This window comes from Trichosurus vulpecula, chromosome 1 (genome assembly GCF_011100635.1).
Source record: "Trichosurus vulpecula isolate mTriVul1 chromosome 1, mTriVul1.pri, whole genome shotgun sequence".
Classification (NCBI taxonomy): Eukaryota; Metazoa; Chordata; class Mammalia; order Diprotodontia; family Phalangeridae; genus Trichosurus; species Trichosurus vulpecula.
In genome coordinates, this window is record NC_050573.1 from 35419330 (window position 1) to 35433245 (window position 13916).

Genomic DNA, 13916 nt, shown 5'->3' on the forward strand with positions numbered 1-13916 from the left:
AGTTGCAACCCCTCAAAGCCTCAGAGTCTTCATCTTTAAACCGGGTATAATAAGACTCACTCTATCCTCTTCACGTGGTTTTTTGAGAGATGTTACAAGTGAATATTGTCAACTTTGTTTTGTGCTGTACAAATTAACAAGTTCCGGTTTTAACAATCTAGGATTTTGATAGGGTTGGGTGTTGTTCTTCATTCTCAAAGAGGACCAGAAAGACATCAGTATGTCAGGGTCAAGGTACCGTGTGTCCAGCCGTGGCTGATCAGACCAACACAAGCTCGGGATGCTCTGTCACGGGTTGGACACAAATAGTCCGTATAGGATTCTAATATGATATGCTCACTAATCCAGACCGAGGTTCTCTCTCCCCATTCATTCCCCATCACAGGCAATGTAAACGAATCTTAAAAATAAATTGGTTTTAGTTTCAGTTTCCAGTTTTCTCCCTCCCTCTCCCTGACACCTCCCCCATCTATTTCAAGGACCAGAAATGTGATACGCATTATATACATGAAGTCATGCAATACATATTTTTCCACATTAGCCATGCTTTAAAAAAGGCAAGGAAAATAAAGACAGAAAATAAAAATATGCTTCAACCCGCACTCTGAGCCCATCAGTTCTCTTTCTGGAGAGGAGCAGCATTTTAACGTAAGTGAATTTTAACAGTGGTCTTCTGGACACAATGCCTCAATCCAAAGAACTCTTTGTGGCCCCGTGGATAGAATGCTAGACTTGGAATGAGGGAGACCAAGGTTTGATTCCTGCCTCAGACACCATACTAGCTATATGACTGTGGGCAGATTGCTTAACCCCTCTGTGGTTCAGTTTCCTCATCTGTAAAACGAGGGGGTTGGACTTGATGTCCTCTTCCAGCTCTACATACATACTCTTGAGAGGCAGCTAGTTGGCACAGTGAGTGAAGCACTGGCCCTGGAGCCAGGAGAACCTGAGTTCAAATCAGCCCTCAGACACTTGACACACTTACTAGCTGTGTGGCCTTGGGCAAGTCACTTAACCCCAGTTGCCCCGCCCTCCCCCCTCAAAAAAAATAAGTATGTGATCTCAAGACTGCAACAATGAAAGACCTTTTTGTATTGGCGGGGGGAGGGGGAGTTGGTTTCTCCTCAAACACCAGCTCGTGTTTGCTAGGGTCAACTGAGATAATAGACATAAAGCAATTTGCAAACCTTAAGGCTCTGTGTGTTGTTGTTGGGTCATTTCAGTGGTGTCCAACTCTTCTTGACTGCTTTTGGGGTTTTCTTGGCAGAGATACTGGAATGGTTTGTCATTTCCTCCTCCAGCTCATTTTACAGATGAAGAAACTGAGGCAAACAGGGTGAAGTGACTTGCCCAGGGTCACACAGCTAGTAAGTGTCTAAGGCTGGATTTGAACTCAGGAAGATGAGTCTTCCTGACTCCAAGCCTGGTGCTCTATCCACTGTCCCACCTTGTTGCCCCCAAAATTCTATGTAAATGCCAGCTATTATCAATCATGAATATGAATGCAGATGCTCCCTCTGGTCACGTGGCCTGTGTTTCCTAACCCAATGGCAGCCCAGAGCACCATTTTCTCCAAACCCACAGCCAAACTGACATTCCCTTGACTCGCCTACCTTGGTAGCAGGCGCTCCTCTTGGCTCGCTGTTTCTTCTCTCCATGTCTCACGCCCCCACCTTCCTGATGAAGTGGGCAGCCAATTCCATTGAGTACTTCCTGCCTCCCCCCAATTCCCAGCAGAGACTCTTCCAGCTTTGAAGCCAAGCTAAGCTGATTCCAGGCCACATGGCTCTTTTTGGGTTCCAGTTCTCTTTTTGGCAAGAAAAGTGTGTTCCTTCTTCATGTGCATTGATTTGCCAAGTCACTGTTAAAGTAAAAGAAGCTTAGGAGTCAGTCTATTAAAGAGGAGAAGATTTCTGTTAAGCACAGTGAATAATTGTTGGACCCCAGAGAGCCTAGGGACATACATCCCTGAGCCCAGAAGCACCAAGGACTCTGAAGCCTCCCCCATAGGTGCTCATTCCTAGCAATTCTAATTTTCACAAGCTGCAATTTATTTTCTGTTGGCATGGTGACCCACACTCCATTTCTTATCACCAGCAGGAAATGTAATAGTCCCTTATGTAGACAAATCCTTTTATAAGTGGCTTTTTATAGACCCTACATAATTTCCTTTGAACCTCTTACCAACCACTTAAGGCAGGCATTATTTTCCCAGTTTTATAGAAGAGCAAATGGATGCTCAGAGGGTCTAAGTCCAAGATCATGCAAAAAATTAGAGACAGGATTGGTACCAGAAAGGTTCTGGGATTTAGATTCCAATGATCTAGTTTTGTTGGGGTTTTTGTCCAACTATTTTTTTATAATATTTTATTTTTTCCAATTATATGTAAAGAAAATTTTAACATTCATTTTTATGAAATTTTGAGTTCCAAAATTTTTCTCCTTCCCCTCCTTTCTTCCTAAAACGGTAAGCAATTTGATATAGGTTATATATGTACAAAAGGACCAAAAGGGAAAACACACATGCACACGTGTCCACGCGCACGCGCGCGCGTGTTCGCACACACACACACACACACACACACATACACACACACAATAAAGAAAGTGAAAGTAGTATGCTTAGATCTGTATTCAGAGGCCATCAGCTCTTTCTCTGGAGGTGGTTACATTTTCCACCACCTAGTCCTTTGGAATTGTCTTAGATCATTGTATTGCTGAGAAGAGCTAAGTCATTCAGTTGATCATCATACAATGTTCTGCTGGTTCTGCTCATTTCACTTGGCATCATTTCATATAAGTCTTTCCAGGTTTTTCTGAAATCTGCCTGCTCATGTAAGGACTAAACTAAACTAAAACTAAGGACTTAGTTTTGAAACCTGTCTCTGTCACTTACTGTTTGTGTGACCTTGGACAAGTGTAATGTTAAGCAGGATGGGATTTTTTTACTGTTTTCTCTTTTAGAGCACTTATATAATCAAGTGCCTTCTATGAGACTGGCCTTTGTTTCTTTGATTAAATTTGATGACATGCTTACCTCAAGAGAAAGCCTAGTTTACATGGATTTGAGTCAAATGCTTGTGATGCCCTTTGACCCTGAAGAAGCTTTTAGATCATGTGGTTTTGAGTCTCATGGTTGTGACACTCTTTGATCCTGAACGGTGTATATAAACTCAGAGGTTAGCATTTTGTTTGGGGGCTCTCACTCACTGGAAGAATGTTGGTGTGGAGACTCTGGGTAGCCATTGTTAAGAGCCCCCCTGGCTTTGAAGAAAACCCAGATGTTGGTGCTTCTCTTTTTGGTAACTATGTATGTGATGTCTTGATCAGATAAAGCCTGTCTGTTGAATTATGTTATTTGCTCTGTTTATATTGTCTCTGTTTGCAATTTCTGTTTGGATTTGCAATGAAGTTCAAGGTGCTGGCTTTTCCCCTTGAACAAAGTGAATTATATATGTATGTTTGATTCCAGTGAGATTGTTAACTCCTTAAAGTTGCTTTCCTTAGAAAAGCAGATCAAAGAACCTGTGCTGGCAGCTCTTGTTGCTGGTCTTGTTGGGTCTTACACCTCAGCAGCAGCTGCTAGCAGCGTTATTGTTACAACAAGTCCCTTTGCTCCCTCTGGGCCTCAGTTTCCTCATCTGTAAAGTAAGGGGGCTGGACTCAGTGACCTCTGGGTCCCTTCCAGCTCTAGATCTAGGATTCTCTGAGCTTATGAACCTAGGTTGTCACTACTCTTCCCCCTTAACTACACAATCTCTTGATAAGCTTTAATAGTTAAGGCTTAAGTAAACTTCACTAAGACTTTCAGGTCATTGAGCCAATTCTCAATTAAAATGGAAGAAGAAAAATATATCAGATAGTCCCAAATAGCAGGCAGCGAAGAAATGTGTGGTGCAAAGTTAAGAACAAGGAATTAATTTGCAGGACTTGGATTCAAATTTTGGCTTGGCTGCTTACTACCCTAGGTAACTTTAGGCAAATCAAGTAACCTCTCAGGAGCTGATTTTCCTCATCAGTGAAATGGAACTTCCAAATTCCCTTCTAGTTCCAAACCTTTGATTCTATGATTTCTTGTTACTAATTTTAGAGTTGGGGAATCCTCTTAGAATTTCTTTTAGAATGCACCATGGAGTAAATTTACTTTCCTTACTAAACTTTGCCCAGGTTGCTGTTGAAATGAGCTTGCTTTCCTTGAGCCCATGTTGGTGGACCATGGCGGGAGGGGGAGGGACCTAGATGTATTCTGATTAGAAGTCATGAAGATAGCTGAAAGGGAACTCAAGTGGTCGTTTGGTCAATCCATTAGGCAATCAACAAACGTGTTGTGCCAGGCACTGGGTATAGAAGTTGAAATAATTAAAAAATCCCTACTCACAGCAAGCTTACATTCCATCCCCTGTACTTTACAGACGAGGAAACAGAAACCTTAGAGAAGTTATATGACTAAACCAAGGTCACAAAGGCAATAAGTCAGTATTTGAACCCAGGTCTTTGGTTTGTTGATTCTGAGCTGAAAGGGACTTTAAAAGGCACTTCTTTGAATTAAGAATAAATAACTCATTTGCATGTCTCTCTGGCTGCCCATGGGGGCAGCTAGATGGCATGGAGGATAGAGGGCCAACCCTGGGGTCAGGAGTTCAAATCCGGCCTAGCTGTGTGACCCTGGGCAAGTCACAGTATCCTATTGGCCTCAGTTTCCTCACCTGTACAGTGAGCTGGAGAAGAAAATGGCAAACCATCCCAGTATCTCTGCCAAGAAAACCCCCAATGGGGACATAAGTGACCAAACAACAATGATATGTCTCTCTCCCCCGCCCCCATTCTGCTGGGCAAAGCTCAGGTCCGACCTCATTATCTCAGGCCAGCTAAGGCTGCTGGCTCATGTCCTACCTGCAACCCCTGCTGATTCTTCCAGTTGAGTTGCTTGGCCTTTGATCCACTCTCCCTTGTTCAGCCCTCAAGCCAGTGGAACATTTAGACCTGCCTCCTCCTCCCTGCCAAATGGCTTCTCTCTGGCTATCGCTGAATAAAGTCCTGTGGTGACTGACATCCTTTTTTTTTTAAGTAATAATAGCTCTTATATCCCTATCATTTTAAGACTTATAAAGTACTGGCCTTACACAACAACCCTGTGTGACAAGTGATACCAAAAAATATCTGCTCACCAGGTAGGTTGCAAGAAAGATTTCTAATTGGGAACAAGTTGGCCTGGATTGCCTCTGAGCAGTCTTTCATCTCTGAGATTCTGTAAAATCATCCCCATTTAACAGATGAGGAAACTGAGAGATAAAAGTACTCCACCCACCCTCCACCCCCTGACAAGGTTATGTCGCTCCTAGGTGGTAGTACTGTGATTTTCTAAAATCAGCATGGTTGCTTACTCCGTTTTGTCTTGTCCTTTCCTCTGCAGTACCCCACCAGAAGGACTCTCTGTTCCACTGACCAGGGCTGTAAAAAAGGGAGGAAGGACCCACTGAGCAAAGGTATCTGTTCTTTCAAGTTCCTAAGACCAGGTGTTGGAAAGCTGAGTCCTGGGTTAGAAACCAACACTCTATCTCCCTTTCCTAATTACATAAATATTTTAAGAGAGGCCCAATTCAAACTCTGGTAGTTTAGGTTAAATATTGGAATGAAATGAGATGCACACGGAACATTTAGCAGTTAGCAAAAGATTTACTTAGGCGTAGCCAAGGAAGGACATTCAGGACAGGGAAAAGATATTCCAAGAGGATACAGCCTTGATTCAGCGGAGCACTGCTATCCTATGCTGGTGTTGATTATCCTGCTGGTCTACAGTTTGGAGGAGCCTGAGGGAGAAGTTGGAGCACCTTATGGTCTGGTTCTTTTGGTATTCTGGTGAGTGGACTGAGTTTTAGGTCAGTATTGGGAAAACTAGCCTTAGCCTGCATAGGAAGGGGCCTTAGGATACTGTTTCCACCACACTTGAGCCTCTGGCAGGACCCAGGTGCCTTGCCTTAGGTGATGCAGTAGATAGAGTGCTGGGCCTGGAGGCAAGAAGCCCTCAGTTCAAATCCAGCCTCAGATACTTATTAGCTGTGTGACCCTGGGCAAGTCACTTAACCTGTTTCCTCAATTATAAAATGGAGATGCTAATAGCACTTACTTCCCTCCCAGGGTTGTTGTGAGGATCAAATGAGATAATATTTGTAAAACACTTAGTAGGTACCCAATAAATGTTTGTTTCCTCCCTTCTGTCACTTACCACCACAGGCCAATAACTCCTCAGGAAACCCGGTCTATGGTAAGGTCCATGTTCATCATTCCCCCCTCTTGTGGTAGAACCAGGTAGCACATCATTTGCATCACCAGAACGAACATCCTAACCGACCTGGGCAATGTAGAATATGCTAGAAAATGCTCCCAAACACTGCTTGCCTCAGGGAGCTTTCTTTAGAAGAAACTCAAATGAACAGTCAATCAATAAGAATTTGTTAAATCCTTAAATTATTGTTAAAGCAGACACTGTCAAGGTAAGCTCCTGGAGGGCAGGACTATTGGGGGTTTTGTTTCTTTAAGTCCCTGCCCTCAGCTTAGTGGGGAATCTTACATGTGCCCATGTAAGGAAAAAATGTGAGTGTGTGTGTGTATGTATATAATATATACATATATTCAAAGTAGATATAGCGTAATGGAGGTGGGGAGGTATTATTAGCAGCTGGGGGTTCAAGTATAAAAGGTGGCTCTTGATTAATAATTTGAGTAAGGATATATTTTCATTTGTGTTGTTTCAGTTATGTAGATTATTAAAAATGGACGTAAACCATGTGAGAGGAAAATGTACTAAAAATGCAAAGGCTCAACACTTGCATGGAACAAAAAAAAGAAAGAAGGAAGAGAGGAAAGAAGGAAAGGAAAGAAGGAAGGAAGAAAAGAAAAAGAAAGAAAAAGAAAGAAAGAAAGGAATGAAAAAAGAAAGAAAGAAAGAAAGGAAGGAAGGAAGGAAGGAAGAAACAAAGAAACAAAGAAAGAGAAAGAAAGGAAGGAAGGAAGGAAGAAATAAAACAAGGAGGGAGGGAGGAAAAAAAGGAAGGAAGGAAGGAAGCTAGAGATTCTGAAAGTGGGAGGTATTCTAGGCATGGTGGGATGGCGTATGCCAAGGTATGGAGATAGGAGATGCAATGTCATCTATCAATCAGTAAGTATTTATTAAGCACCTACAATGTGCCGGGCACTGTGCCAAGTAGCACGCAAAACAATTTGGTTGGAACGTAGAGTACATGAAAGGGTGTGATGTATAACAAGCCTGGAGAAGTAGGCTGGAATCAGACCATGAGTGAGCTTTAAATGTCAGAAAGAGAAGTTCGTATGTTTTCCTAGAGACAGCAGAGAGTCACTGGACCTTTTCAAACAGGGAAGTGATTATGATTACCTGGTTATGGGAGACCAACTCCTAATTGGTCTCCCTGACTTCAGCTCTCTTTCCTGCCAAGTCTGCACTTTGAATCACCTCATTAAACTTTCCCCGCTCTCCTCTGTTTCAGTCTCTGATGAAAAGGTGACACTTCTTGCCAATGCCAACCCCTCTACTTGTGCCCTTGAACCCATGACATTTCCTATGGCAGATCACCCTCACAATCATCTGCTATCTCTGCCTAATCTTTAATCTCTCCTTATCTCCTGGCTTCCTCTCTGATGCCTCGAATCATGCCTCCATCTTCTCCATTCTTAAGAAACTTTCACTTTACCTTGCTATTCCCCCATCTTATGATGTACTCCTTTTTCACAGCTAGATTCACACCTAGAAGAAGCTGTCTACACTCGCTGCCTCCACTTTCCTACTTCTAATTCCTCAGCCCCTTGCAATTTGGCTTCCAAGTCCAAGACTCAGTTGAGGCTGCTCTCTCCAAGGTTGCCAATGATATCATTGCTGCAGCTCTCACCCAATTACCTCTCTGTAGCAGCTGAAACTATTGGCCGATCTCTCCATCTAGATACTTTCCTTCCTTGGATTTTCTTGACAGTGATCAGTGGTGGTTCACTTCATACTCGTTGGGATAATGCTTCTCCTGTATAATTGGAAGGATATTAGTGTCAAAAGAAATTTGGAAACTGTCAGGTTTAGATGTGTGTGTGTGTGTGTGTGTGTGTGTGTGTGTGTGTGTGTGTGTAGATAATGAGTTCTGTTTAGGACAAATTGAGTTTTACATGCTTATAGAAACTCCAGGTGGAAATGCCCAATAAGCATTTGGTGATGCAGGACCACAGCTCAGGAAGAAGTCTAGGGCTGGGTATATAGCTTTGGAGTTATCTGCATAGAGATGGCCACTGAACTCATGTGAACAGTTGAGATCATGAAAGAGGGGGTATAGAGAGAAGGGCCTGAGACAGAGCCTTTGAATATATCCATGAGTACATCCACATGAGGTGTGGATGATAGTCCAGCAAAGTAGACAGAATAGGATTGGGTAGCCAGGTAGAAGGAGAGCCAAGACACACTTTCATCCTTTTGATGCTTCTACTGGTCCGTAAATAGTGATTTTTGGGAGTCTTCCTTGGGTTAGATGATATAAGTTTCTGTATGGGCTTAATGGGGAATCTAAAGAGATGATTTCCTCAATGGCTTAGTCATGTCTCAATTTGAGGCAGGGAAGTTGGGTTGCGTGATATTTAAGAGGTCCTTTGTATTGCTAAAAATATATGATTCCCACAGGGATTCAGACAGGAAAGTGTGTACAGTACAATGCAACCCAAAAGACCTGTGAGGTCTCTGCCTGGTGTCCCGTAGAATCAGAGAGAGAAGCTCCTCGGTAAGTAAGAAGTGTTATCTGTTTCCACCTTCCACAGTATCTTAACAAAGGTGAATTGTAAAATACAGGTTGTTGTAGATGGTCCCTCCCAACTCTGAGGATTCTCTGATTTTATTTGGTGCACAGTAGATATTTAATCAGTTTGTTGAATGAACAAATAAATGAATGGATTGATTGACCAGTCACTTGAATCCATGCCTGCAGTAACAAAATAGAACCTAAGGCAATAACTGAATTTTGTGGGATCAAGTTGTGACAGCAGGTAGACAGCTAACATATACTCTAGACTTGCCTATAGACACAGCTGATCTCTAACCAGAATCTTCTTAACACAAAAGGTGGAGCCCAGGTAGGGTAGAGCCATTGGAGTATAATGGATAAAACACTAGACCTAGAAGCAGGAAAACCTGAATTCAAATCCTGCTTGACACTCAGTGGTCAAGTGACCCTGGGTAAGTTATTAAACCTTTATAAGCCGCAGTTTCCTCATTTGTAAGATGAAAGAGTTGGATTCTATGACCCCTAAGGTTTGAATCTCTGATGCCTCAGTAACCTTCCCGCTCTGGGAACACACATCCCTTTGCTGCAGCTGGTCTTTAAGCAAGCAGGTTGGAGATCAGTATCTTCAGAATTCAGGGGTGAGAGAGGGGAAAAAACATTGAAGGCTGACTTTAGAAGTGAACCAGGAGTGTTCAACCAACCCTCATATAACCAAGTATCCTCTACCCTGAGCCTCAGTTTCTTCATCTGTAAAACGAAGGTGGATTCTGAGGTCCCTTCCAGTTCTAAACCCATGATCCAGTGAGGCAATTCTATCTATTTTCTTTGCAGACCTAGCTCTTCACCATCCCCCACACCCCAGACCATAATGACCCTTCTTATCTTAGAATCACATAGACCACTTGTTTTGCACTTCTCTTGTGGATTTTCCAAAGATTTATTTTGTAGTATGGTTCTTTCTGTGTTTGCCAGATCCCCTTACTAGACTGGGACCATCTCGTTAACCCTTTTTTCTCACCTGTCATAGCACCCTCCTGATAGGAATTGCTTAAGTAAATCTTTCTTGATACTGTCAAAAATTTTGAGATTTGGAGCGGGGCCATGGTCATTACCATTCGTTCTATTTCTTCCTCCCAGGCCGGCTCTTCTAATCAGTGCTGAAAACTTCACTGTGCTCATTAAGAACAACATTGATTTCCCAGGCCACAACTATACCACGTAAGTGTTCTAAGTTCCTGACTCAGCCCAAAAAAATGAGGTGAACACAACGTCTTAATGAAAATTGTTTTGTTTTCCTTCTTCTAAAAATAGAATTCCTTTTTTTTTTTTGCAGAAGAAACATTTTACCAGGAGTCAATATTACTTGTACGTTTCATAAGACTCGGAATCCTCAGTGTCCAATCTTCCGGCTGGGGGATATCTTCCAAGAAGTAGGGGAAAATTTTTCTGATGTGGCTGTGCAGGTGAGCAAAGCCATTTTTTTTTTTGCAAAGAAGAGTGCCTGTGCCTGTGATTTCGTGAAAAGTTTGAGTTTAAAGTAGTATAAGATGAAGGCCACCAAGATGAAGACTGAACATGTCCATGAGGTGCCATCAGATACGCTTTGATAGCTCAGGTCACTACTGCTCCCTCCCTTCAAGACAATGAGAAATAATGAATGTTTTTCCACACGTCATAAGGCAAAGATCTAATGAAAAAAAAGAATCTAGCCTGGGCTTCAAGCCTGGAAAATTTTCATAAGACTCTTCAGTGGTAGAGAGAATAATGGCACCATGCTGTGTGCAAAGCTCAGGTTACATCATCATCATCATCATCGTCATCATCATCATTATAAATAGCATTTATAGTGCTTTAAGGTATTCAAAGCTAAGTTAATTATTCACATGGGGGTAGGGGCAATCCTCCTGAAACTGATTAGGAATAGAATTGAGGACACGGAATTGTATGTCAGTCTCCTCTATATGTTGTCTCCCCATTAGAGCATAAGCTCCTTGAGCACAGCAACCACCTCAATTTTTGTACTCATGTCCTCGGCTCCTAGCATTATGCTTGGCTGCTATCAATCGGTGGACAAATATCTTTATTAAATGCATGTTATGTGCCAGACGCTATGCTAGGAACTGGGGATATGAGTACAAAGAATGAAACAAGCTCAACTCACAAAGAGGTTCCATTCTAATGGGAGAGACAAGTATGTAAAAATATATGGTATAAATATAAAGTAAATATGTATATACATATACAAAATAGTTAAAAACAAGGTAGTTTGGGAGAGAGGGTACTAGCAATTGGGGCAATCAGACTTCATGAAGAATATGGCACTTAATAAGCTCTTAAAAGTAATACTTTCCATCCATCCATCCATCCATCCATCCATCCATCCATCTATCCATTTATCCATCCATCCATCCATCCATCCATCCATCCATCCACCTATCCATCCATTTATCCATCCATCCATGCATCCATCTATCCATCCATCTATCCATCCATCCAATCATTCTTAAGACTGAACATCAGCCTGTCCTTGTAAAACACAAACTAAGGGATTTAGAGAATGGTAGTTTCTCCAGAATTAGGATATATTAGAACATCAGCTCTTTGATGGGACAGACTATTTGACTGTTGGTCTTATATCCCCAGCACTTAGAACAGATGTTTGTCACATAGTAGTTGCTTAATAAATACTTATTGATTACTTTATGGGGCTGTTATCTTCCTTTGGGTTCAGCTGTAATCCTTTGCAGTTAGCTGGTGCTATGGATAGATCACTGGGCCTGGAGTCAGGAAGACCTGAGTTCAAATTTGTCCTTAGACACTTCCTAGCTGTGTGACCCTGGGCATGTCACTTTACCCTGTCTGCCTCAGTTTTCTTATCTGGAAAATGAGCTGGAGAAGGAAATGGCCAATCACTCCAGTATCTTTCCCAAGAAAACTCCAAATGGGGTCATGAAGAGGCCTACATAACTGAACAAAATTATCCCCTAATGTGATAATATGATATCCACTAATGTAATAAGAACCTCATGTGCTTTCTTTCTAAATGCCAGCCAGCTTTTGTTGTTATTGTTCAGCTGTTTTTCAGTCATGTCCAACTCTCCATGACCATATTTGGGGTTTTCTTGGCAGAGATACCAGGGTGGTTTGATATTTCCTTCTCCAGCTCATTTGAGGCAAACAGGGTTAAGTGATTTACCCAGGGTCACACAGCTAGCATTCTGAGGTCATATTTGAACTCATGAAGATGAGTCTTCCTGTCTCCAGGCTCACATACTTTCTACATTGAGCCATTTAGCTGCCCCAGTGACCAGCTCTGGAGGCTTAATCCACTTTACTTAAACTACTCTACATCTGAGAAGCCTTGAACTATATTTTAACCTTCAAGTAAGATGTCAATCAGCAAACATTTAATCACAGACACATAGAATCTCAGAGTTGGAAGGAACCTCAGAGGTCACCTAATCCACTCCCTACCACAAAGGAATACCCATTACAACACTCCCAATGAGTGTTCATCTAGTTGTATTAAATGCCAACTGTGCTATGGGAACCATAGAGAATACAGAATAAAATATGCTCTCTGCCCTCAAGGGTCTTAGAGTTGAGTTGAAGACGTGGGAAATACACAAATAAGAAAGGTCACTGAATAGCAACAGATAATATTAAATGAGTGGAGTGAATAGTAAGTGCTTATGGAGGGAGAGGGTCACTTCGGACCATGTTTCTTGGGGAGGGAATTCATGGAGCTTTGGGATGGGTCTGGAAGGATGTCTAGAATTCAGCTAGTCAGAGAAGAATATGGAGGATGCATCAAGAGGAGAGCAGAGATCTGGACAGTAGGAAACCTTGAGGCCATCGTGGGAGGAGTAGACCAGGTTGGCTGAAGCTATGGTCTAGTACTGATGACAGGGAAGTAAACTTTTACCCTGAAGTATTTGACATTATCTCATGTTTCATGTTTCCAGGGCGGAATTATGGGCATCGAGATCTACTGGCATTGCAACTTAGACCGATGGTTCCATTCCTGTCGTCCAAAGTATGGTTTCCGTCGTCTTGATGACAGGACCACCATTGAGTCCTTATATCCTGGCTATAACTTCAGGTAAAGCACTATGAGAAGTCAGTAATAGCAAGTGGTTGGCTTTCCTAGGTTTTATTACTATTTTCTGGTCCACCAACATGTTAAATTTATCCCCAACACTTAGCATGGTACCTGGCTCATAGTAAATACTTAATAAATTCCTATCTATCTGTCTGTCTGTTCATCTGTCTGTCTATCCATCCATCCATCTACCTACCTATTCATCCATCCACCCATTCATCCATTCATCATCTATCTATCTATCTATCCATCTATCTACCTACCTACCTACCATCTCCATCCATCATCCATCTATTCTATCTATCCATCTATCTATCCATCCATCCATCCATTTACCCATATCTCTCTCTCTCTCTCTCTCTCTCTCTCATCTCACTCTCTCTCTCTCATCGCTTTCTCTCTCTCTTTCTCTCTCTCTCTTTCTCTCTCTCCCATAGCTCTCTCTTTCTCTCTCATCGCTCTCTCTCTCTCATAGCTCTCTTTTTCTCTCTCTCATCGCTCTCTCTCTCCTCGCTCATCCCGTCATCCTCTCTCTTCGCTCTCTCTCTCTCTCACTCCCTCCTCTCTCTCCTACATCTCTCGCTACTTCTCCTCTTTCCTCTCTCTCTCTTCTTTCCCTCATCTCCCTCGTCTCTCTCTCTCTCCTCTCTCTCTCTCCCTCTCTCTCTCTCTCTCTCTCTCTCTCTCTCTCTCTCTCTCTCTCTCTCTCTCTCTTTCTCTCTCTCATTGTTATTGTTGTTGAGTTTTTTTCAGTCATGTCCAACTCTCCATGACGCAGTTTGGGGCTGGCGATGACACTGGAGTGGTTTGCCATTTCCTTATCCAGATCATTTTACTTATGAGGAAATTGAGGTAAACAGGTTATAGTGATTTTCCCTGGGTCACGCAGCTAGTACGTGTCTGGAGCCAGATTTGAACTCAGGAAAATGAGTCTTCCTTACTCCAAGCTGGGCATTCGCTGCACTATGGCGCCACCTAGCTGTCCTACCTGTGTACCTCCCTATACAAATTACATTCCAGGAACTTACCACTTAATAAATGCT

At 42.4% G+C, this 13916-nt stretch overlaps 1 protein-coding gene across 1 annotated transcript in view; it reads left to right on the plus strand.

Annotated features, from left to right (window-relative positions):
- Nucleotides 1-13916, plus strand: part of LOC118853684 (P2X purinoceptor 7-like) — a 38054-nt gene that overhangs the window by 11223 nt on the left and 12915 nt on the right. Inside the window, exons 4-8 of the mRNA XM_036763874.1 lie at nt 5414-5486; nt 8675-8771; nt 9909-9989; nt 10105-10234; nt 12737-12873. Coding sequence (XP_036619769.1) covers nt 5414-5486; nt 8675-8771; nt 9909-9989; nt 10105-10234; nt 12737-12873 — 518 coding nt within the window. The remainder of the gene's footprint in view (nt 1-5413; nt 5487-8674; nt 8772-9908; nt 9990-10104; nt 10235-12736; nt 12874-13916) is intronic.